Source organism: Cervus elaphus, chromosome 23 (assembly GCF_910594005.1).
Source record: "Cervus elaphus chromosome 23, mCerEla1.1, whole genome shotgun sequence".
Classification (NCBI taxonomy): Eukaryota; Metazoa; Chordata; class Mammalia; order Artiodactyla; family Cervidae; genus Cervus; species Cervus elaphus.
Window position 1 is genome coordinate 77,932,451 of NC_057837.1, and position 20,943 is coordinate 77,953,393.

A 20,943-nucleotide genomic window follows, 5' to 3' on the forward strand; every position below is an offset into this window, starting at 1 on the left:
TCTCCACTCTTTGTGAGAGCTCTGGACAGAAGCCCGCTTGGATAGACAGAAAGGGGTCCAGATAAGGCTAGTTTTACTAGCCTTAAAAACGTCAAGGCTTCCCAAAGCCTGCGTTTATCTTGCCAGGATCCCCAAGGTTGCATGCAGCATGGAGAAGGTCCTTTCTGAACTCAAAGTCTAGAGATGCATTGATGCAAAGGTTTTAAATCCAGAGGTCACAGGATGACCTGTGGGCCCAATCCTGCCTGCAGACATGTTGGATGCTTCTGGGAAAAAAGAAAGGAGGGCTAAGCGGCTGACATTTATAGAATGTCATGCAAAAAAAAAAAAAAAAAATCTGGATTTCCAGCTTCTCTTGGAAAAGCAACGATCTGTCTTCCACTCGCATCCCCCCACCCCTTGGGTGCTTTCTCTCACCCGGCCAGCATCAGCCGGAGCCCCTGTGGAGAGCACACGTGGTCTACAGCTTGTCACCGTCCCCGTGGGAGCCCCCGACTCCCCTGCCACCCGCCAGCGGCATCCATCCCGCGTGTGTGTCTTCTGTGGTAGAGAAAATTTCTCTGTTCTTCGGGCCCTACTGAAAGCAGGCACATATCAAACAGAGCAAGAGAGTCCTGTGTTTTAAGAAATGGAAAAGAGTGCACTTCTTTGAAAGTAAAGACTATTTCTGTGTGCTTATATGCAGATGAGCATGTCTGTGTCATAATAGAACGCACCTAGTATGATGCTTTTGTGGCCCTTGGAGGCGTTTTTTATTTTGCAGTCCCTACGATGAGGCTCTGCGCTGATGCCATTTAGATTATAGAAATCCTCTCAGTCCCACCAGCTGATGGTTAGCTTATCCGGTGTGTCTGTGCTGGGGTGTCGTGGACTCCACGGTACAGAGAGAGATCTGTCCAGCTAGTGGCCCTGGCTTGGGACCTCCTTTTTTCTTCTGATCCAAGCTAGAGACAAGTGGGGACCTGTGGGAGGCAGGTGATGTCACAGCACAGAGCGTCGTCCCCTGCTTTGGCCTTTGTGAATACCAATCAGGTTTGAGGTCCCAGAGAGGCTGGGCTCCCCGGTGCCAGTCCAGAGAGAAACACTTCATTTCTGATGAAATCAGGCTACTGGAAATGAGAGTCCAGTTTCCAGTCTGTTGTATTAAGTCCTCTGCCAGCCTGTCCCAGATCACTCTTGAGTAAGCAGCGTTCACACTGTGTGCTCAGGACCTGTTCTGACCTTGGATGTAATGCCCCTTGCCATCACCCCAGGCTCTGACGCTTCCCAGTGTGAGGCTGTGGTCACGGTCACTCACCTCTCTGTGCCCTGATTTTCTCCTCTGTAAAATGGAGATGGTGGTTGGTTCCGAGTATCTATGGCAGCATCAGACTGCCGCAAAACTTCGTAATGTGAAACAACCATGAGTTTATCACTTGGGCCAAGACAGGGCACAGAGGGTACGGTTGGTCTGAGCCAAGTGGCACCTGCTGGGGTGAGGACATCCAGGGTGGCTCCTTCGCTCACTTGTCTGATGTCTCAGCTGGGAGGGCTGGGTGGCCGGGGACTCGTTGGTCACACGGGCTTTCTTGTACCATGGCAGTCTGGCCTCCCGGAGCCAGCATTCCAACAAACACAACGTAGACATCTCTGAAGCCTTGGGTATGGCAATTGACAGAGAGTCACTTCTGTCGTATCTTATTAGTCAAAGGAGCCACATAGCCTACCCAGATCCAAAGGGAAAGGACATAGACCCCTCTTCTTCATGGAAGGAATGTGTGGCCATCTTTCATCCACCGCACATGGTACCCATCTCCAAAGAGTCATCGTGAGGAATAGACAAGGCAGGGGTGTGCCCTTTACATCCACTAGAATGACCAGAAGGCAAAAGACAATAGCACGTGTGGATGAGGGTGTGGGGACGCTGAAACTCCCCTTCATTGGCTGGTGGAAATACGCAAAGGGACAGTCACATGGAACACATAGCCGTTTCTTGTAAAGTCAGACATATACTTACGCTGCATCCCAGCAGTTCTAATCCTAGATAATAACCCACGAAAAATGAAAACATGAGTTCAGAGACTTGCTGATAAATGTAGCAACGCTAGTATCTGTCAGCAGTTGTCGTTTAGTCGTTGGAGTCTTTTGTGACCCCATAGACTGTAGCCCATGGATACTCTGTCCGTGGAATTTTCCAGGCAAGAATACAGGAGCAGGTTGCCATTTCCTGCTCCAGGGGATCTTCCTGACCCAGGGATGGAACCCACGTGTCTTGCATTGGCAGGCAGATTCTTTACCAGTGAACCACCAGGGAAGCCCCGGTCAGCAGTAGAAACCAGTAAATAGGGAATTCCCTGGCAGTCCAAAGGTTAGGACTCCGTGCTTTCACTGCCAAGGGCTCGGGTTTAATCTCTGACTGGAGAACTAGGGTCCCACAAGCCTTGTGGCATCGCTGAAAAATAAAATAAAAAGAATTGAGTAAATAAGCTGTTGTTTATTCATATGCTGGGATGCACAGCCACGGAAGAGAATGACCAGCCATATACAACAACACGGGTGATTCTCACAGACATGCTGTTGAGAGAAAGAAGCCGGACACAGGAGTACTTCCTGTGTGGGGCTCCGTAATCTGAAGTTTAAAAACAGGCAAAACCAGTCCCTGTGATGAAAGTCAGATAGAGGTTAGCTTTGGGTGGGCGGTCATGACTTCACGGAGGCTAGAGGGAGTCTTATAAAGCAAGGGGTGTTCCATGGGTTGGTCTGGTTCCACAGATGTAAGCACATGTACCAGTTCATCAAGCTGTTGGCTAAAGCCTGGGCTCTTTACTGTATATCATTTGCACCCAATTAATAATAATTGCTTAGCACAGTGCCTACTATGTCTTAAGTGACCCGTGAATAGGAGCTACTGAGGTCATCAGCGTCATCAGTTTCAAAGCACCAGAGGGTCATGCCACCCATGAGTTTATCCACAGAAACTAGATTTGTGAGGCTGCTCAGCTCAGTGCCCTTGGGGGCTTGGGCAGCTTGTCTGGGCCCTCCAAAACCCCAATGGCCTTGGACCCACCTTCTGGCAGGGAGCGGACTCTCCCCTGTCTCACGTAAGCAGAGAAAACTTCCTCTTGGCCTCGGCCCAGCAGTTGCATTTGGCATTGGCGTGTGTTCTTAGGTCAAGTGCATTTGGCTCTCCTTTCTGGGCCCTGCGTCGTCCAGGACAGCCGCGTTTGCTCTGTGATAACCCCCTGCATCCGCTGCCCAGACTTCTGGGCTCCGGAGACCAGCTCTGGGGAGTGGAGATGACAAGCTCCCAGGTCCATAATCCTGGCTGGAGGTTTGTCCGAGCAGAGGCTCGGAAAGCACTGATTCTTCCCTGCCATCTTTGTTCTTCTGAGCAGTAGGCACAAGCGTGAACTCACATGTCTGTGATGTGATGATGTGAAGTGGGTTGGATGTAAGAAAAGCAATGTCTTCCGTTCCTTACACTCCCCTAGAAGATGAAACACTGTAGGGTGTGGCCATGGACGCTATGTTGGGGAGACTTTAGAGAGCGGTGGAGGCTGTGGTTAACCCAAGGAGGCCATTGTCACCCGGATCCAGCTGATTGTTGCCACGTGGAACATGGGCTCAGTGTGTCTGGGGCCTTCTGGCTTTTCACAAGAAGCTAGAAATCTGAGTTTCTAAGGGGAACGTCCTGAGCTTTAGATCTTGGCACCTAGATTGGTTATACTTCTGGGGCTTTAAGCGTGACACAGGCCAGCTCTGCATGGGCCTGCTGGAACACATCTGCAGACCTCTGGTATTAGCAGGTGGCCTCAGACCCAAAGAATCCACCATCTCCCACTTTGCAGCTGTGTGACCTTGCCCAGATGATGTGGCTTTTCTCAGTTTCGTCACCTATGCAGTGAGGTTGAAGAGCGAACAGTTCCTGCTGTTCATCATTCACGTGATGAATGCTCCTGGGTGTTGGTGTCCCGCCCTCCCTGGTTTTTGCCATTTGGTTCCCAGCTTACTGGGAGCCAAGGGGAAGGCTTGGGGTTGTTTCAGACGCCCTCCATTTTCCCCTCAAGGACCTGCAGGCTGCCTTCCAGGCAGGAGTGGACAGCTGCCCTCACCCTCAGCCAGTGGAGAGGCCTCTGCAGAGAGGGGCCTTCCTGCTCGGCCCACAGACCCTTGACCTTCCAGTTCCTGCAGATCTGGAGGAAGGCGGGGAGTGGTCCCTGAATCTCCTCTCTACCACGTTCCCTTCACCCCATGGGTTGCTAGGTCCAGTCCCTGCTGATGCTCACGTGTTTCCCCTTTTTAGAGATCAGCAGGAAAAAAAAGATCTGCCTTTGATCCTGGTGCTCCCGATTGACACGAGTTTCCTGTTCTTCATTGTATCTTAGCAATTTCTCCTGAGGTTATCCTTGTTTGCTGACAAAAGTCCATCTAGTCAAAGCTATGGCTTTTCTAGTAGTCATGTATGGATGTGAGAGTTGGACTGTGAAGAAAGCTGAGTGCTGAAAAATTGATGCTTTTGAACTGTGGTGTTGGAGAAGACTCTTCAGAGCCCCTTGGATGGCAAGGAGATCCAACCAGTCCATCCTAAAGGAAATCAGTCCTGAATATTCATTGGAAGGACTGATGCTGAGCTGAAGGTCCAATGCTTTGGCCACCTGATGCAAAGAGCCAACTCATTGGAAAAGACTCTGATGCTGGGAAAGCTTGAGGGCAGGAGAAGGGGATGACAGAGGATGAGATGGTTGGATGGCATCTCTGACTCAATGGACATGAGTTTGAGTAAGCTCCAGGAGTTGGTGATGGACAGGGAAGCCTGACGTGCTGCAGTCCATGGAGTTGCAAAGAGTTGGACATGACTGAGCAACTGAACTGAACTGAACTAGCCTTGTTGAGGGATAGGCTTCTCTCTAGACATTCAGCCTGGGGGAACAAGGGAGGATATTGAGCACTTTTCCCTATTCCAGCTGACAAGTGCAGGTGCCTGTGGGAGCTCCAGCATAGGCTTGGAGCTTGGCTGAAAAGAGGTTGCCAGCTGACCCCACACAAGCTAGACCAGACTTGGAAGGGCCTGGGAATATGCATTAGGCTTCCTCCAGGGGATCTGGATGCTCCTTAGCACCTGAAAGTCATATGTATACTGCCTCTCTGCATGATGAAGATGTGATAACATGGAAATTGTATCTCTCTCTCTCTCTCTATCACACACACACACACACACATACACACACACACACTCTTAAGGATTAGACTTGTCCTCTCGGCTCTGAAGGAAAATGGAGGCTTGTGTCCAATCTCAGTGATCAAGAGGAAGATACAACTTCCCAAACTTCACAGTCACTTTTGGGGTCCTTCCAAGCAGAAGAAACTTAAGTGAGATGCGTGATGTGCAGGAAATACTTCACACAGTGGCTACGTATAGGAAGCACCGTGAGAGTGAGATTTGTGGTTATCATTATTAGTGTTAATGATTACTATTAACTCTTCTCATTAGGGCTTCCCCAGCGGCTCAGACGGTAAAGAATCTGCCTGTAATGCAGGAGGCCTGAGTTTGATCCCTGGGTCAGGAAGATTCCCCGGAAAGGGAATGGCAACCCACTCCAACACTGGTTTCAGTGGAACAAAAACTCGACTTTGCTCAACTTTAATTTAGGGGAAAGATTTTGATTCTTTCCATTTGGTCCAGTTCAGTGGTTAATAAAATAAAGATACTTAGTTTGAAGCTGGTGCTGTTTTAGATGTTTGCAGGGGACAATTAACTCCCTTTTCCAGGGGATCTTCCCAACCCAGGGATCAAACCTGAGTCTCCTGCATTGCAGGCAGATTCTTTACTATCTGAGCCACCAGGGAAGCCCAGTTAATTTGTAGCTCAGTAAATCATACCTGGTTGGGTCTGGGTCCCCAGGGGCAGTGACATCGGTCCCCACCTGGGACTCCGGGTCATTCCTGGGCCTGTCCCTGGGCAGGGTGACACTTGGTGTTTCGGCCACTGGCGAGGTCTCTGCAGAGCCTGGCCACCCCCAGAGCAGGCGGAAGCAGGGGCCGGAGCAGAGGGGCTCATGAGCTGTCCTATTCCCTGCAGATCAGGAGTGACACCTCACAGATCCTGGAAGAAAACATCCCCCTCCTTAAGGCCAAGGTGGTGGAAATGCGTGGCATCTACGCCAAAGTGGACCAGCTGGAGGTGAGTCCAGGGTAATTAACTTTGTGAGCCTGTGGACTTGTTCTGACTCTTCTGGCCTCTCTCCCAAGACGCTGATCTGGCGTTGATAGTGTTAGGCCCTAGACCCAGTGGAGGGGGTGGGCAGCAAAAAGGGGCCTATATGGTATTTTTAAAATATAACAAATAGGAATTTATAGAAAGAATCTCATTTTAAAGTTGGGGTACTTTCTATAAAAACCTGAATTTCAAGCTGCTTTTTGTCATTTATTTATTTTTGGCCATGCCACACAGCTTGTGAGAGCTTAGTTCCCTGACCAGGGATTGAACCTGAGCCACGGTTGTGCAAGTGCGGAATCCTAACCACTGGACCGCAAGAGACATCCCTAAGCGACTTTTGGAAATTTAGCATTTCTCAGAACTCTGGGCCCATATTTCTTTAAATAGTTTGATCTGTTTACTTTTTAAGGTGTAAATACATAAAGTGTATATATCATAAGTGTACAATTCAGTGAATTTTAACATGTATCAACCCCCATGGGGGCTTCCCCGGTGGCTCAGCGGTAAAGAATCTGCCTGCAATGCAAGAGTCACAGGAGACGCAGGTTCGATCCCTGGGTTGCGAAGATCCCCTGGCAGAGGGCATGGCAACCCACTCCAGTATTCTTGCCTGGAGAATCCTATGGACAGAGGAGCCTGGCCGGCTACAGTCCATGGGGTTGCAAGGAGTCAGACACGCCTGAAGAGACTGAGCGCACACACGCGTGAACGCCCACATGAAGATGGCCCAGGTTGAGAAACTGAGCCTTTCCACCCCTGGGGCTGTTTCCTGGTAGAATTGGCGCTCAGACAGGGCGCGGGCTCTATTTCTCCACAGTCCCCACCCCGCCCTGTTGCCTCCCGCTGACTTAGTTCACCGGCCTTTTGTCTGTGTGGGCGCTGGGCCAGGTGCAGGGTATCTCATTTGCTCCTGGCTGCACTGTGAGTCCGCACCCTCCCCTTCCCGTCTCCCGGAGGAGGAGAATGAGTTCCTCGAGGTCAGCCCCTTCCCAGGGATCACACAGCTGATTCCATGAAGCGAGGGCTTCAGTTCACATCCACGAGAGCCCAGGCTTTTCCTCAAACTGGGGCCCTTGGGCTGGGCTCCTGGCTCCTTGCGCAGTGAAAGACCGGGAGGCTGGAAGAGGCTTCAGGGTAGCAGAGGTGGCCCTCCTAGTCTGCCCAGGAAGGGAGCCAGCGGTGGGCCCTGGAGTTCGCAGAGAATTAACATTCTTGTCAGCAGAGGAGGCAGGAATATAATTAAAACTTTGCCCTTGGAATAGCTGATTCATTTGAGTTTTATTCCACACGTTTGAAGGAGGACAGAAAAATGCAAAGATGTGCAGCCCTGCTTCTTGCCTCGCTTGGGCCGCCCCACCGCATTGTTTCCTTGGCACTCAGTCTCCTAATGCTTATTGAGGGCCTATTTGATGCCGCTGCGGGCCCTCACAGCGAGAAGGACAGAGTTCAAGGCTGTGGCTCCTGCCAGGAGAAACAGCAACCGAGTGTAACCATTGTGTTTCCCGGGGCTGCTGTGACAAGTTATCACAAACGGAGTGGCTTCAAACAGCATGAACTAAGCATCTTACGGCTCCAGAGGTCAGCAGTCTGAACCGTGGCAGCAGGAGTCAGCAGGGCCGGCTCCCTCTGGGGGAGAATTCCCCTCCTGGCCTTTGCCAGCTTGCATCTCCCAGCTCGTGGCGCCTTCCTCCCATCTTCAGAGCCACAGCGCAGCATCTTCCAGGCTCTGTCCTCCTCTGAGTCTCCTGCTTCTGTCTTATAAGGACCCCCATGATTACCAGGATAGTCTCCCCAGCTCAGCATCTTTTTCACACCTGCTGAGTCCCTTTGGCCATGGAAGGTGATATGTTCACAGGCCCTGGGAGTGAGGCTGGGGACCTTTGGGTGGGGTCATCACTCTGCTGCCCACATTCACCAAGGGTGACTTCAGAGGCGTGTGCTCTGGAGGGCAGTAGGGAATGGGCAGTGGATGCTACAGGCACTGGAGCGTGAGTGGAAGGGGCTGTGTTGAGTGGGAGGGGCAGGTGGGCGGCACAGCCCGGGTAGAGGTTCAGTGGTGGGAGGCTTCCGGCTCTGGGCAGCAAGGAGATAATGGACCAGAAGGATCTGGGATGGCCAGGTTACAGGGCCGAGGGGGGTGATGACTAGAGCGGGGCTGGAGATGCCAGCAGGGTCCAGGACTGCCCTGGGCAGCCGGGGATGAGAAGGCCAGCCCCAAGCCACTCCTCCGTGTCCTCTGCGAACAGTTGGAGCTGAGATGCACTCTCCCCTCCCATGAGGTGTGAATCTTCAGGCCACCGCAGTCGCCACTCTGACCTAGAGTCTGCCACCATCGAGGCCCAATAGCATTTGCCTCCTGTCAGCCCCCTGGGCTGCTGTTTTCTGTAGAGCAGAGAGAGATTTCTCTGCAGCTGGGCCCTAGTTAAAAAGAAGAAAAACTGCGTTGGTCCAAGAGGGTCATGGATTTCAAGGCAAATGGGAGACTCCATATTTCTTGCTGAGCTACGTGCGACATAAGACGTAGGACCTGATCAGAACCCAGCGTTGTCCTGAGGCTGATGGATTCCTCAGATCTGCCCCTTGGAGACTGTTTTTTGTTTGGGGTTGTTTTTATTTTTTTGACTGCACCATGCAGAATCTTAGTGGCCTGACCAGGGATCAGAGCTGTGCCCACTGCATTGGAGCACCGTCTTACCCACCGGGCCACCGGCGACATCCTGGGTCTGCGCCGCGGGTCGCTCACTCCCCTCTCGCGGTCAGCTTCCTCCTCTAGGTGGGGTGTGAGGCCGGCCCCTGGCATCCCGCAGGTGCTGGGGAGGACAGGCTGTCACTGCGGGGGTGCCCGCAGGCTGAGAGCCGGGATCCAGTGCCTGCTCATCACTCTGCCCAGCCAGCTGGAGGCTCCGGGGAGCCCAGGAGCACTCTGCTCCCATATCACTGTGACCCGCTGGGGGCCAGGAGGCTTGAGAACTGTGGGGGTGACCTCTCAGGCCAGAAAAAACTAAGTTACTGAGCAAGTGCTGTGAGCCAGGGCCTCTAAGTGCTTTAGATGAAAGAACTTGCTTACCCCTCACAGCAGAGCAGGTCCTGGTATTGGTCCTGTTTTATAGAGCGGTGAGGCACAGAGAGGTGAAGGGATTAGTCCAGGGTCGCACAGCCGGGGAGTGGTGGAGCTGGGATTACAGAAGTCTGTGCTCCTGACGCCTCCTCAGTGCTGGGCGCTGGCACCGTCTGGACCCGGGCCTGCCCTGAATCCGGGGGCCTTTGTCACAAGGATGCAGGCACATCAGAACTCACACCTGTATTTTAAGACCACGTCTCACCCCTCCCCTCCTCCTTCCCTTCCTTCCTTCCTCCCCTCGCTTCTGATAATAAAATTGGTTCGTTTTCACTGTAGAGACAATTATGTGGAAGTCACCTCTGCTCCCAAGGGCGGTCGCAGCCCCCAGCCGTCCCCGTCTGTGCCCTCTCCTCCCCTCTCCGCGTGGATGCCTGTTGGGGTCGTCCTGCTGCCCCCGTCAGCTTTCCTGGCCAGGTTCGGCCTCTCCCTGGCCGCGGCCTGGCTGGCCTGCCCTCCCTGGTAGGCGTTTTGGAGGCGGATCAGACCTCGTGAGCGCACATTCCTCCGCGTCCCTCACACTCCCCACCACAGCGGCATTAACGCAGGGAGCGTAAAATTGGAATCGGCTGCAGGGAGGGCCTGCAGGACTTCCTTCTGTGCTTTAAAGCCAGATGTGCCAGCCGGTGAGGCCAGGGGAAGCGGCCCGGCCCGGGGCTCCTCGTGTCCCCCTCCACCCAGCACACACACACAGAGACACACACACACACACACACACAGTTGATGTGCCTTATTCAGAGCCTTTCAGCTCTGCCCTTGCCAGAACCATAGGGCAGCAGCCGCACAACAGTGCTGCCGTCCGGGTTCATCCAATGTTTTTTTGCTGAGGATGCAGTCATTCATTTATTCACTGACTCTTGCATGTGTGCCTTCATTCCTGGGTGTGCATTCATGCATAGATGCATTCATATGTGCATGCGTTATTCATGTGTGTGCGCCTTCATTCACGTGTGCATTCATGTATGTGTACGTTCATGCATGTGTGCATTCGTTCATGTGTACATGCATTATTCATGTGTGTGTGCCTTCATTCACGTGTGCATTCATGTATATATACATTCATGCATGTGTGCATTTGTTCATGTGTGCATGCGTTATTCATGTGTGTGTGCCTTCATTCACGTGTGCATTCATGTATGTGTATGTTCATGCATGTGTGCATTCATTCATGTGTACATGCATTATTCATGTGTGCGCCTTCATTCACGTGTGCATTCGTGTATGTGTGCGTTCATGCATGTGTGCATTCATTCATGTGTACATGCATTATTCATGTGTGTGCGCCTTCATTCACGTGTGCATTCGTGTATGTGTGCGTTCATGCATGTGTGCATTCATGTGTACATGCATTATTCATGTGTGTGTGCCTTCATTCACGTGTGCATTCATGTATGTGTACGTTCATGCATGTGTGCATTCGTTCATGTGTACATGCATTATTCATGTGTGTGCGCCTTCATTCACGTGTGCATTCATGTATATATACATTCATGCATGTGTGCATGCGTTATTCATGTGTGTGCGCCTTCATTCACGTGTGCATTCGTGTATGTGTGCGTTCATGCATGTGTGCATTCATTCATGTGTACATGCATTATTCATGTGTTTGCGCCTTCATTCACGTGTGCATTCATGTATGTGTATGTTCATGCATGTGTGCATTCGTTCATGTGTACATGCATTATTCATGTGTGTGCACCTTCATTCACATGTGCATTCATGTATGTGTATGTTCATGCATGTGTGCATTCATTCATGTGTACATGCATTATTCATGTGTGCGCCTTCATTCACGTGTGCATTCGTGTATGTGTGCGTTCATGCATGTGTGCATTCATTCATGTGTACATGCATTATTCATGTGTGTGCCTTCATTCACGTGTGCATTTGTGTATGTGTGCGTTCATGCATGTGTGCATTCGTTCATGTGTACATGCATTATTCATGTGTATGTGCCTTCATTCACGTGTGCATGCCTTCACCCATGCACACACGTGTTCTCCTGTGCGCACTCATCCTCTCACGTGTGCATGCGTTCCTGCCTCCGCCATCCAGCCGAGCAGGCCCTGGTCGTGGCCTGGTGAACAGCACTGACTCAGCAGCTGCTCTTCCAGAACTCACATTCTGGAAGGAGATGGACCCTGAACCGGCAGACAGGAAGTTGAGAGGGCGAGGAGAGCGAAGAAGACGGGGCCTGGGCAGCTCTGCGGTGGGGCCGCGTTAGCCTAGGTGGTCGGGGAAGGCCCCTCTGTGGAGGGCCCAGCGGACTCAGGGCCTGGGAGAAAAGCAGGGTTCACCCATGGAGAAGAGAGGTGCCCGGGCAGAGAGAGAGCTGCTGCAAAGGCCCGGAGGAGGGTGAGGCTGGGGCTTTCGAGGAACCAGAGGGAAGCCTGGGTGGGACACAGGGAGGGGGCAGAGCGGGTGCTGGGCCTTGCTGGGTGGGCGGGCCTGGGGCCTTCCATCTGCGGAAGTGGGGCTCCCCCGTGGGGCCTGGCGCTGAGAGGGTCTCCGGCCTCTTCCTGATGCAGGAAAACATTCTGCATTTTCCTTTGGGAACGGAGAGGCCCACCGAGGGGAGGCTTGTCTGAGATGGACCTGGAGTCGCCACCTTTGGCGGCCTTCCCGGGTGTACGAGCAGTGCATGCGCATGTACACACAACACGCACACGCACGCAAACGCAGGTGCAGACGCCGACGCACGTGCACCCAGCACACAGACACAGCAGAAGTCGCAAACAAGTGGGCCTGCACAGCCTTTTTTTAAACGTTCCGGATTTATTGCTGACATTGTTAAAAACTAGACATTTTTCATGAAATCTGAATGTCCTGTTTTTTCTTTTTAAATGATGTTATCTGGCATTAACTGAGCTCTTAATATGCCCTGGGCACTAAACTGCTGAGCAGGGTTGATATCGTTATGATTCCTGCTTCACAGATAGTAAAACTGGGGGGTAATAGAAATGAAGTAACCTGGCAAAAGGCATATGACCAGTGAGTGGTAGACCCCTGGGTTCTAGTCCAGCGGGTCTGACCCCAGCCTTCTCTTTTCTCTTCTCAATATTGGAGGTTTTGCAGTAGAGCCCCAAGCTGAGTGACCCCCCGGGGCCAGGGACCTGGTATTCCAGCTCACCAGCCTGTTCTCAGTCTGTTTCACTCGCTTGTCACCTGCCTGCCCCTTGGCGGTTTCTGAGTGTGAGACTCCCCAATACCCATCAAATATTAAACCGAGCAATTTCGGGGAATTCCCTGGTGGCCCAGGGGTTAGGACTCCACGCTTCCACTGCTGGGGGCACAGGTTTGATCTCTGGTCAGGGAACCAAGAGCCTGCAAGATGCGCGGCATGACCAAAAAAAAAACAAAAAGAGCGATTTCTAAAAACTTCAGTTTTCATAAAGAAGGTCGTGCAGCCCGAGCCCCCTCTCTGCTGCTGCCTAGCTGTGTGACTTTGGGCAGATGGTCCGACCTCTCTGACCGTTGGTTTCTCCCCTCTGTAAATAGTCTAAACAGAGGGTCACTAGGGGAAGGAGAAAGGATAGGAGTGGAGGCCCGGCAGGCCGGGGCCCCAAGAGGAGGCATCACTGTTACCGTCAGGGTTTCTGAAGGTGCTCCCAGCAAGGCAGCAGCGAGCCTGAGGTCTCCCAGAGCCTGGCGCCGGTGGGGCAGGCGAGAGGGAGGCTGGGGGCAGTGGCTGCTGGCGGCCAAGGGAGGCAGCCGTGGCATCTCGTCTCTCCGCTCCCCCGACAGGCCTTTGTCAAGATGGTCAGACGGCACGTCTCCTTCCTGGAGGCCCACGTGCTCCAGGCCGAGCGGGACCACGGGGCCCTCTCGCAGACCCTGCGGAAGTGGCTGGGCTCCTCGGGGCTCCCCGCGCTCGGGAACGTGAGTATCCCCACCTCCCCGCCCCGTCCCAGACCCCGGAGCCGGGAGAGGGGCACCGGAAACGGGAGTTCAAAGGGCACGGCTGGCTTCTGCAGACAGGAAGCGGCGTCTGGCTGGCTGGTGGGGGGCTGGCCGGGCGGCTGGGGCATCGCAGACCCTCTCTTGGGTGCCCCTGTGTGCCCTGAGCGGAGGTGCCGTGGCTGCCCGCCCCCTCATCCACAGTTTAGTCAATGCCTGCTGTTTGCCTAGCACGGGTCTGTCTGGAGTTCCCGCGCTGGTGAGAGACAGCTCCTATCCCTTCCTTCCGCATCTGAGGCTCAGGGCCATTTCCAGAATTCAGGTGGGGTTCCCCGCCCCAGGGCACGAGTCAGCCTCCAGCTGACCAGAAGGGCGGGGCACAGTGGGAGGGGCAGCGAGCCCACAGCTGGCCAGGGCCTCTCCCTCCCACACTGCTACTTCCTTGGAATCTTCCCTATGCAAAAGGAAGGGTCCTTGTGCCCCTTATACTGGTGGAAAAACTGCTGTGTGCTGCTTACCTGCTTGCCTCCAGGTGAGGGACTGCCCCAAAGCCAGTAGCAGCTGGATTGTGGCATCAGAGTTCATGGTCTCAGAATTCTTACTGATCCTTTAGAGCCCAAGTTAATGTCACCTCCTCTGAGAAGCCCTCTGGGATTGCGCTCTCTCTAGACAAATGTGTTCTCTTGCGCCTTCCAATGACAGTGAGGTCAGGAGCGGCCTCCTTGGTCCTCCTCTCCCTCAAGTTATGGTGACTATTGCAGGGTGACCAGGAGCCCCCCAGTCACACGGTGCTCTGCCCACCGATGGCTCAGAAGCACCACCGAGGAGGAAGGACAGAGGTCCTGGCTGCCTGCTGTCTGCAGCAGGTAACCTCACAGTCGGGCCTGCCAGGTCCTTGGGCTCTGCACCTTACGGTCTTTTTCTGTAACCCGCACGGCTGTCCCTTTGTGGTTGGCACCAGTGCCTTCCTTTAGTGGCAAGGCTCGGAGGGGAGAGTCAGGCATCTGAGGTCAGTGCTGGGGTTGGAACTCAGGCCCGCGGGGCTGTGGAATGGGGTCCCCCGCCCACTCCTGCTGTGGGATCCCATCAGGGTGTGGCCGGGCACGCTGGGACCTGCACCCTCTCATCTCTACCAGACTCGGGGGGCCCCCCAGCCCTACCTGTGGTGACTTGTTCCAGGAAACGCGTCCCAGCCAGGGCTGGTGAGTCATTCAGCAACCCCGGCGTGTTGATCTTGGCCCTGGGAGGGCTTTGTGTGGTCCAGGGGATGCAGGCGAGTGTGCGCACACGCGTGTGCAAACCTGAGGGTTTCCAGGGCTGCATGTGCACCCGGGTGGCAGCTGCAGGGGCTCTTCTAGATAAAGAGTCGTCACAGCTTGCCCTGGGGCCCAGACCCTCTGGCATATTGCAGCCCATCCAGTGAGGGAGGCCAGTCATCAGATGAGGAAACTGAGGCACCAAAGGGTCAAACCACTTGCCCGCCCGAACGTGGTGGAGCTGCGATTTGAACCTGCGGAACCGGCGCTCTGCAGTGCCTGGTCCTGCTGGGTCTCCTGGGGCCTGGTTCCGACCGCTGCAGCTGCGGTCTGGGGTGGGGTCCTTGAAGAGCCCCCACGTGGGTCCCCGTTTCTTCTGTCTGGAAGAACCCACCCAGCCAGGGTTCCACGCTGTGTCCAGACGCTTCCCCTCCATCCCTACCGAGGTGGACACCTCACTGACCACTGCCCTTGCCCTCGGAGGCCACATGGGCCCGGGTTCTGCCTTCCTGCCGCCACTCACCCTCCTTGCCCCATGCAGTGAGGGGCTGGCGCAGGGCAGGGGCTCTTGGCTTAGGGTCCTGCCCCAACTCCTTTGGAAGCCCACCCCCTCAAAGGAAACGGGCGGCTCATCGCTGCCCCCAGGCCCTCCTGGAGTCAGGGGGCATCAGCGAGGGGCCTCCCTCCGGGGGCCCAGGCAGGAGGCCCTCCGCCCTCCCCCACTGGAGCTGGGCAAGGGCCTTTTGGGGGAGGTTTGCTCCCCTCCCTGCTCAGCCATCTGCTGGAGCAGGAGATCCTGGGGAGGGCAAGGGGTGGGGAGAGGCTGGGTCTGCAGTTCTGTTAACTCTGCCAGTGCCACCTGCCCTCCTGGCCTCCTTTCTCCATCTTTTCTCTCCCTCACTCTGCAGCTAAAGTGGGGAGGCCAGGGAGGGCGCGGGGCACCGGGCCAGGGTCTCCCAACACAGCAGTGGTGGGGCCAGAAAGCCCCCCTGCCCCCACTGCCCCTCTTGCCCATGTGCCTCGCTGCTGGCCGAGGCCGGAGCCAGCCTGGGGATGCCAGCTGAGTGTCCCTCCTCGCCACGCACTCCCCCTGAAGGCTGGGCCTGTGGCCTCTGACTTGAACTGCCAGAGACATGCGTGGTCAGTGCCCAGACCGGAGTGAGGGCTGGCCTGGTGCCCTGGGCCCTCTGTGCCCAGACATAAGAATGTACACACTTCCAGGCTTCAGTTTTCATGCTAACAGACACATGAATATTTTCATGGTACAAAGGTTTGTGTTTCCATGCTGTGTGGCATGAAAGTTTCCTGTTATGCTTTTATGTTGATTCTTCCAATGCTGCAAACCTTTAGCTCAGAATCGCACCTCTCTTTGGCTATGGCATTTTTTAGCTGTGTGACCGTGGGTGAGTCTCTTAGCCTCTGCAGGCCTCAGATAGCTTACCTGTTGGTTACCATGGGCTTGATCATGAAACAGTCTGCCTGCTAGAGAACTGGTTTCGATTTGATGTGTGATGAAGAGGGCCTCCTCCACTAAAGCCCTGGGAAGAAAAAGAAGAAAGAGAGTCCAGAACTCCAGACGGAGGGTTCCAAGCACCGGTGGGTCTGCCATCAGCTGCACCTTTAAATAATGGCTCAGGACAGACTGCCTGAGCCCTTCGTGGCGGTGGGGACAGAGAGCAAGCCCGGCCGTGCCAGCTGCTGTTCTCAGCCCAATACCCTACAAGGAACGCGCTGTTTTTAATCCCGGCCAGGGAACTGAGGCACAGAGAGGTATAGTCACTTAGCCAGGGCCACACAGCTGAGCATCAGGATAGGAATCTACATTCTTAACTCTGTCCCTTATTATCTTGGGAGAGAGCCGTGACCTCTTGCTTCAGGAAGCACATGTCCAGTAGGAGAATAGAGGCAGTGACCAAATCTCAGAAAATTCAGTAGCTGGACATTTCTAAAGAGGGCCTGGCTTGCTCTGAGGGATGACCTCTAAGGAAGGGCCACGTAAGCTGAGACCCGGACAGTGAGTGAGAGCAGGCTGAAGTCAAAAGCAGGGATATTCCCAGCAGTGGGGATGGCGGGCCCAGAGGCTCTGGGGTGGGACGAGCTTGGGTCCTGAGGAACAGCAGTGAGTCCCATGTGGGGAGCCGGGGAGGGTGTAGGAGACGAGGTGGGGGGCAGCCTGGACAAAAGCAGGGGTCTTGGGCCACACCGGGGGCCCGAGCACTAGGCCAAGGGCAGCAGGGAGCCTTGGGAGGGCTCGTAGCCAGGGAGTGACTTGGTAGATGTGCTCTGCTTTAGGGAGTTTCCAGGGCTCATTCTCTACCCTGAGCTCAGGCTGGCATTTGGGGTCAGCGCTGTCTTGTTTAGACTTGACCACGGGAGCTGAGCCGGGCACAGGCGTGCCCTCCAAGCTTCAGAGTTCAGCTGTTAGGGCTGCGTTTCCTTGGCCTGGAAACCCCGCATGCTGTGCCCGGAGCTCCCTGAGACCTTTGCCTTGCTGGGTCTCGGGGCCTTTGTCCGATTGGGAGAGAAAACGGGGGCTCTCGGGGGGCACCCCGGTCTCCCAGTGTGTGTCTGGTCCCAGAGACCCTGCCTGAGGAGGCGGCCCCCCGCCCGCTCACACAGGGCCCCTCACATCTGGAGATCATTTCAGGCACATGTGGGAGTGAAAGTGAGATGGGGCTGGAGGCGTGTGGTCTTGGAGGGGCGTGGAGAGCACGCCAGGGGTCGCCGTGCCCCCCGGGGTCCAGGTCCCGGTGATGGCCGAGTGCCCACCGTGGTGTCCTGACCACGCCAGGCCCTCTGCTCGGCGCCTGCACCCAGAGGCACAGAACAGCCTCGCTAATTTGTTGTCAGCCACTGTTTGTTTTCCGCCAAACCAAAACATCTTGTTCACGAGGTGTCATTTTGATTAATTTCCCGATGGATAACAGTATAGTGTTTTCCAAGGAAGGCTGTCTGGCTAAGTGCAAAACCACTTGGGGCCAAGTCCTGACACTGCGCAGAGCAGGCTGCCGGGGTGGGCTGTGGCCTGGGCTCGACTTGGGGCTGCCCGACCCACCTGTTTGCCCCGCAGCTGCCCACGGGGTGATCTGGTAACACAGATGGGTGTATTCCGCCAGGTGTGATACAGTAGGGAGTGGTGCGGACTGTGGCGAATTGCAGAGCCCGTGCCTTAATGATAGAGGTAGCAAATTTCAGAAGCAGCCTTTGCAGAAACGGGATCAAGGAGGGCCAGATTTTCCTATTTGGGGGAGCACGCTGGGCATGTGGAGTTTTACATGAATTTTCTAATGAATGTCTAAAAGTCAGCAACTAATTTTTCTCACTGTTAAACATTTGAGGGGGGAAAAATGTGTTGTGCCGTGGGTCACACCTAGCACACTCCCCAGCTCTGGATTTGGGGCTGATGGCCGGTGTCCCAGAGCCAACCCCCCCCCCCCCCCAACCCTTCAGAGGCATTTGGGACCAGGGAGGAGGGGAAAGCCCATGGCATCTTCCTCCACTCTGCGCCAGCCCCAGCAGGGGCCCTCAGCTCTCTGCAGCAGCGTGATGAGTAACCAGCAGTTTTATTGGGCGTCTACTCCGGTTCCAACTGTGGAAGTTGTATTGAGTACTTTCGGGCTTCCCTGGTGGGTCAGGTGGTAAAGAATCCGCCTGCCATGTGGGAGACCTGGGTTGGATCCCTGGGTTTGGGAAGATCCCCTGGAGGAGGCCATGGCACCCCACTCCAGTATTCTTACCTGGAGAACCCCACGGACAGAGGAGCCTGGCGGGCTGCAGTCCATGGGGCTGCGAAGAGTCAGACACAGCCGAGTGGCTAAGCGCAGCACCGCACGTTGAGTACTTTCATGAAGGGCTTCCTGTGTCTTATCTCGACGTCCCATAACAGCCCCAGAGGTGAAGGGACCCGAGGCTCAGAGAGGGCCGTTCACTTGCCCAGGGCCACACAGCGCAGGCGGTAGAGACAGATCTGACCCAACTTTGACCTTGTTCAGGGTCTCTCCCTTCTGTCTGTGATCCTCCCAGGTGCAGGAACCACAGCCTGGATGGTGGAGGTTGCAAACTGGAGATCCTGGGCCGGGTCTGCCCCACCAACATGTGTTCTATGGCCAGCTTGGTATATGTACATGTTTAATTTGAATTATCTGCCAGCATCTAAAAAAGGAAATTTTACATAAGAATGTAGACCTCTGGCTTCTCTTGAGAAAGCAGAAGGGGGATTTCCTTAGTGGTCTGGTGGCTGAGATTCTGCCCAATGGAGGGGCGTCCAGGTTTGATTGCTCGTCAGGGAACTGGATCCCACATGCCATGACTGAGACCTGGTGCAGCCAAATAAAAATATAAAAAAGACAAAGCAGAGATCTGGGCCCGCGAGCAGCATCCCTGCTGAGCCCCCGTCTGGCCCACGTCACCCTTTGTCATTACCTGCCTGTGGGCACTTGAGTTTCCTAGTGGGTTGAGCGCCTAGTAGGTGTTTAATAAACGTTAATCAGTGGATGCTCTGAAGGCGTCTTTGGCCGCGGGAGGCCCCCTTCCCCCGGGTCCCTCTGGGGGTGGTCCCCAGGCAGTGGAGAGCTGGGCCGGACAAGGCCCAGGTCTGCAGGTCTGCCGGTCTGCCCAGCGGCCCGGGGCCGCCTCCTGGGCTTCCCTGGAGGTGGCGTAGGCTGTGGGCGGAGCTGCCCTGCCAGGCCCGCCTGCAGGCGTCCTTGGTGCCAGGCTTGGCGCTGCCCCGCCCCCCGCCGTCCCCCCACCCCGCCCCCAGCTCGCCCCTCCCCACCCGGCCCTGGGGAGGCAGGGGCCCCCTGCCCCGCCCTCGCGCTGTGCCCAGTCCCCCGGAGGGGTGACTCCCGGAAGGAGGCCCGGCCCGGCTGGGCCTTTATCTCGGGGCCGCACAAAGAAGGTAGAGGAGATCCCCTGACGCCTTCTCCCGGCCTTGGAGCGGCCTCTCCTCCTCTGCCCCGTCGTCCCTTGCGGGTGAAAAATGCAGCCCGAGCAGATGGCAGATATTAACGCAGCAATGGAGGCGAGGGGGGCTGGGTTAGTCCCCCCAGCAGGCTCGCTGTCCCTGAGCTCCTCAGCACTCACACGTTAACGGATCTTGTTTGAGTCCAGATAGTTGATGACACGGGTTCTAGGGAAGGACAGAGGGCTGCTAGCCGGCTGCTTTGGCAATCAGATTTTTTTTTCAGTGTTACATTTTTGTTTAGGTTTTGAGTGGGAAGGAAGCTCCTGTCCACAAAGAGGAGTGTTTATTTGGGGTAGGGGGCACTGTCGAGGCCCACGTGGGGGTACCCCAACTTCTCCATGGCTGGCAGGGCACAGCGCCCTGTCTCCTAACAGCACCGCCCTCAGGGCTGCCCCCGTGAACATCCTAGAGCCCAGTGCTGCCTCGTGGCCCATCCCTGGGCCTGGTGGACACTGTCTCTGCTCTTTGCTCACGCGGGTCCCCTGCCTGGAAGTCCCTGCCTGCTCCCGGCTTGGCACTGTTTATTCGTCATTCAAGGCTAAATTGAGCGTCACCACCTCCGGGAAGCCATCTAGATTGCCCCGGGCAGCGTTCCTCTGGGCGCCCCAGTCCCCTGTGGGCACAGCACCCTGGGGAGTCATCTCTGTTTTCACCTGTTGTTCCCCAAGACAGAGTTTCTCAAGGGTAAGGACTGTCTTCTCTTGGAGTTAACAATAGTAGTTATGACGACGTTGGTGCCAGCAGGGAGCGTTCCTTGGGCTCTCCTTTGGGTCGACCCAAGCTAGCGCTTCACCGTCCCTGGCTCGGCTCATCTTCATGTTCATCCACCTGTTGCATGTGTTCAGACGCTCAGTCATGTCTGACTCTTTGTGAGCCCGTGGACTGTAGCCCGCCAGGCTCCTCTGTCCATGGGATTGCCCAGGCAAGAACACTGGAGTGGGTGGGTTGCCATTCCCTCCTCCTGGGTCTTCCTGACCCAGGGGTGGAGCTGGGTCTCAACCCACCGCCCGAGTCTCTCCTTGCATCTGACACACAAGCCCGCACCATGCCCCCTCTCCCCAGCCCCTCCCTGGCCTTGGCGTCCGTCCAGCGTCCCTAGGGCTCTCACTGGGACCCTCCCCCCTCAGAGGGAAAGAGAGAGGCTGTGGGCCCGAGTGGGCTCTCTGTGGGGACTGGAGGGGCAGGCCGGCTGTGCGTCCAGTCTGCGCCTGCTGCCTGGGCAGCACCAAGGATACCTCCTGCCCGTCTCAGAGTCTGGGGGTCCTTGTTGGACATAAGCGGGGCCACAGTTGGTAGGGGTCGGGGGGGGTGGTCCTACAGAGATGTGCTTAGCATGCTGGAGACTCTGGTGGGGGCGCTGTTAGTGATATCAGCAGTGAGCTGGGCAGAAGTGATGACACTGGTCCCTGCCCCAGCTCACGCTCACCCTGGAGAGTAAACTCAGAGGCGGGCGTTACAGCAGATAATTGTGGGTAGGGTGCATGGCAGAAACCGGGGGAAGAGGGGTCAGGAA

At 55.4% G+C, this 20,943-nt stretch overlaps 1 protein-coding gene across 6 annotated transcripts in view; it reads left to right on the plus strand.

Moving 5' to 3' along the window:
• Window positions 1-20,943, plus strand: part of BCAS4 (breast carcinoma amplified sequence 4) — a 57,703-nt gene that overhangs the window by 18,408 nt on the left and 18,352 nt on the right. For 3 of the 6 annotated variants that reach the window (XM_043884181.1, XM_043884182.1, XM_043884183.1), the window contains exons 3-4: window positions 6,059-6,160; window positions 13,059-13,193. In XM_043884181.1, the coding sequence (XP_043740116.1) occupies window positions 6,059-6,160; window positions 13,059-13,193 (237 nt within the window). Of the gene's footprint in view, window positions 1-6,058; window positions 6,161-13,058; window positions 13,194-13,972; window positions 14,078-20,943 lie in introns of all 6 variants that reach the window. The other 3 variants (XM_043884179.1, XM_043884180.1, XM_043884184.1) reach the window with 3 other exon arrangements.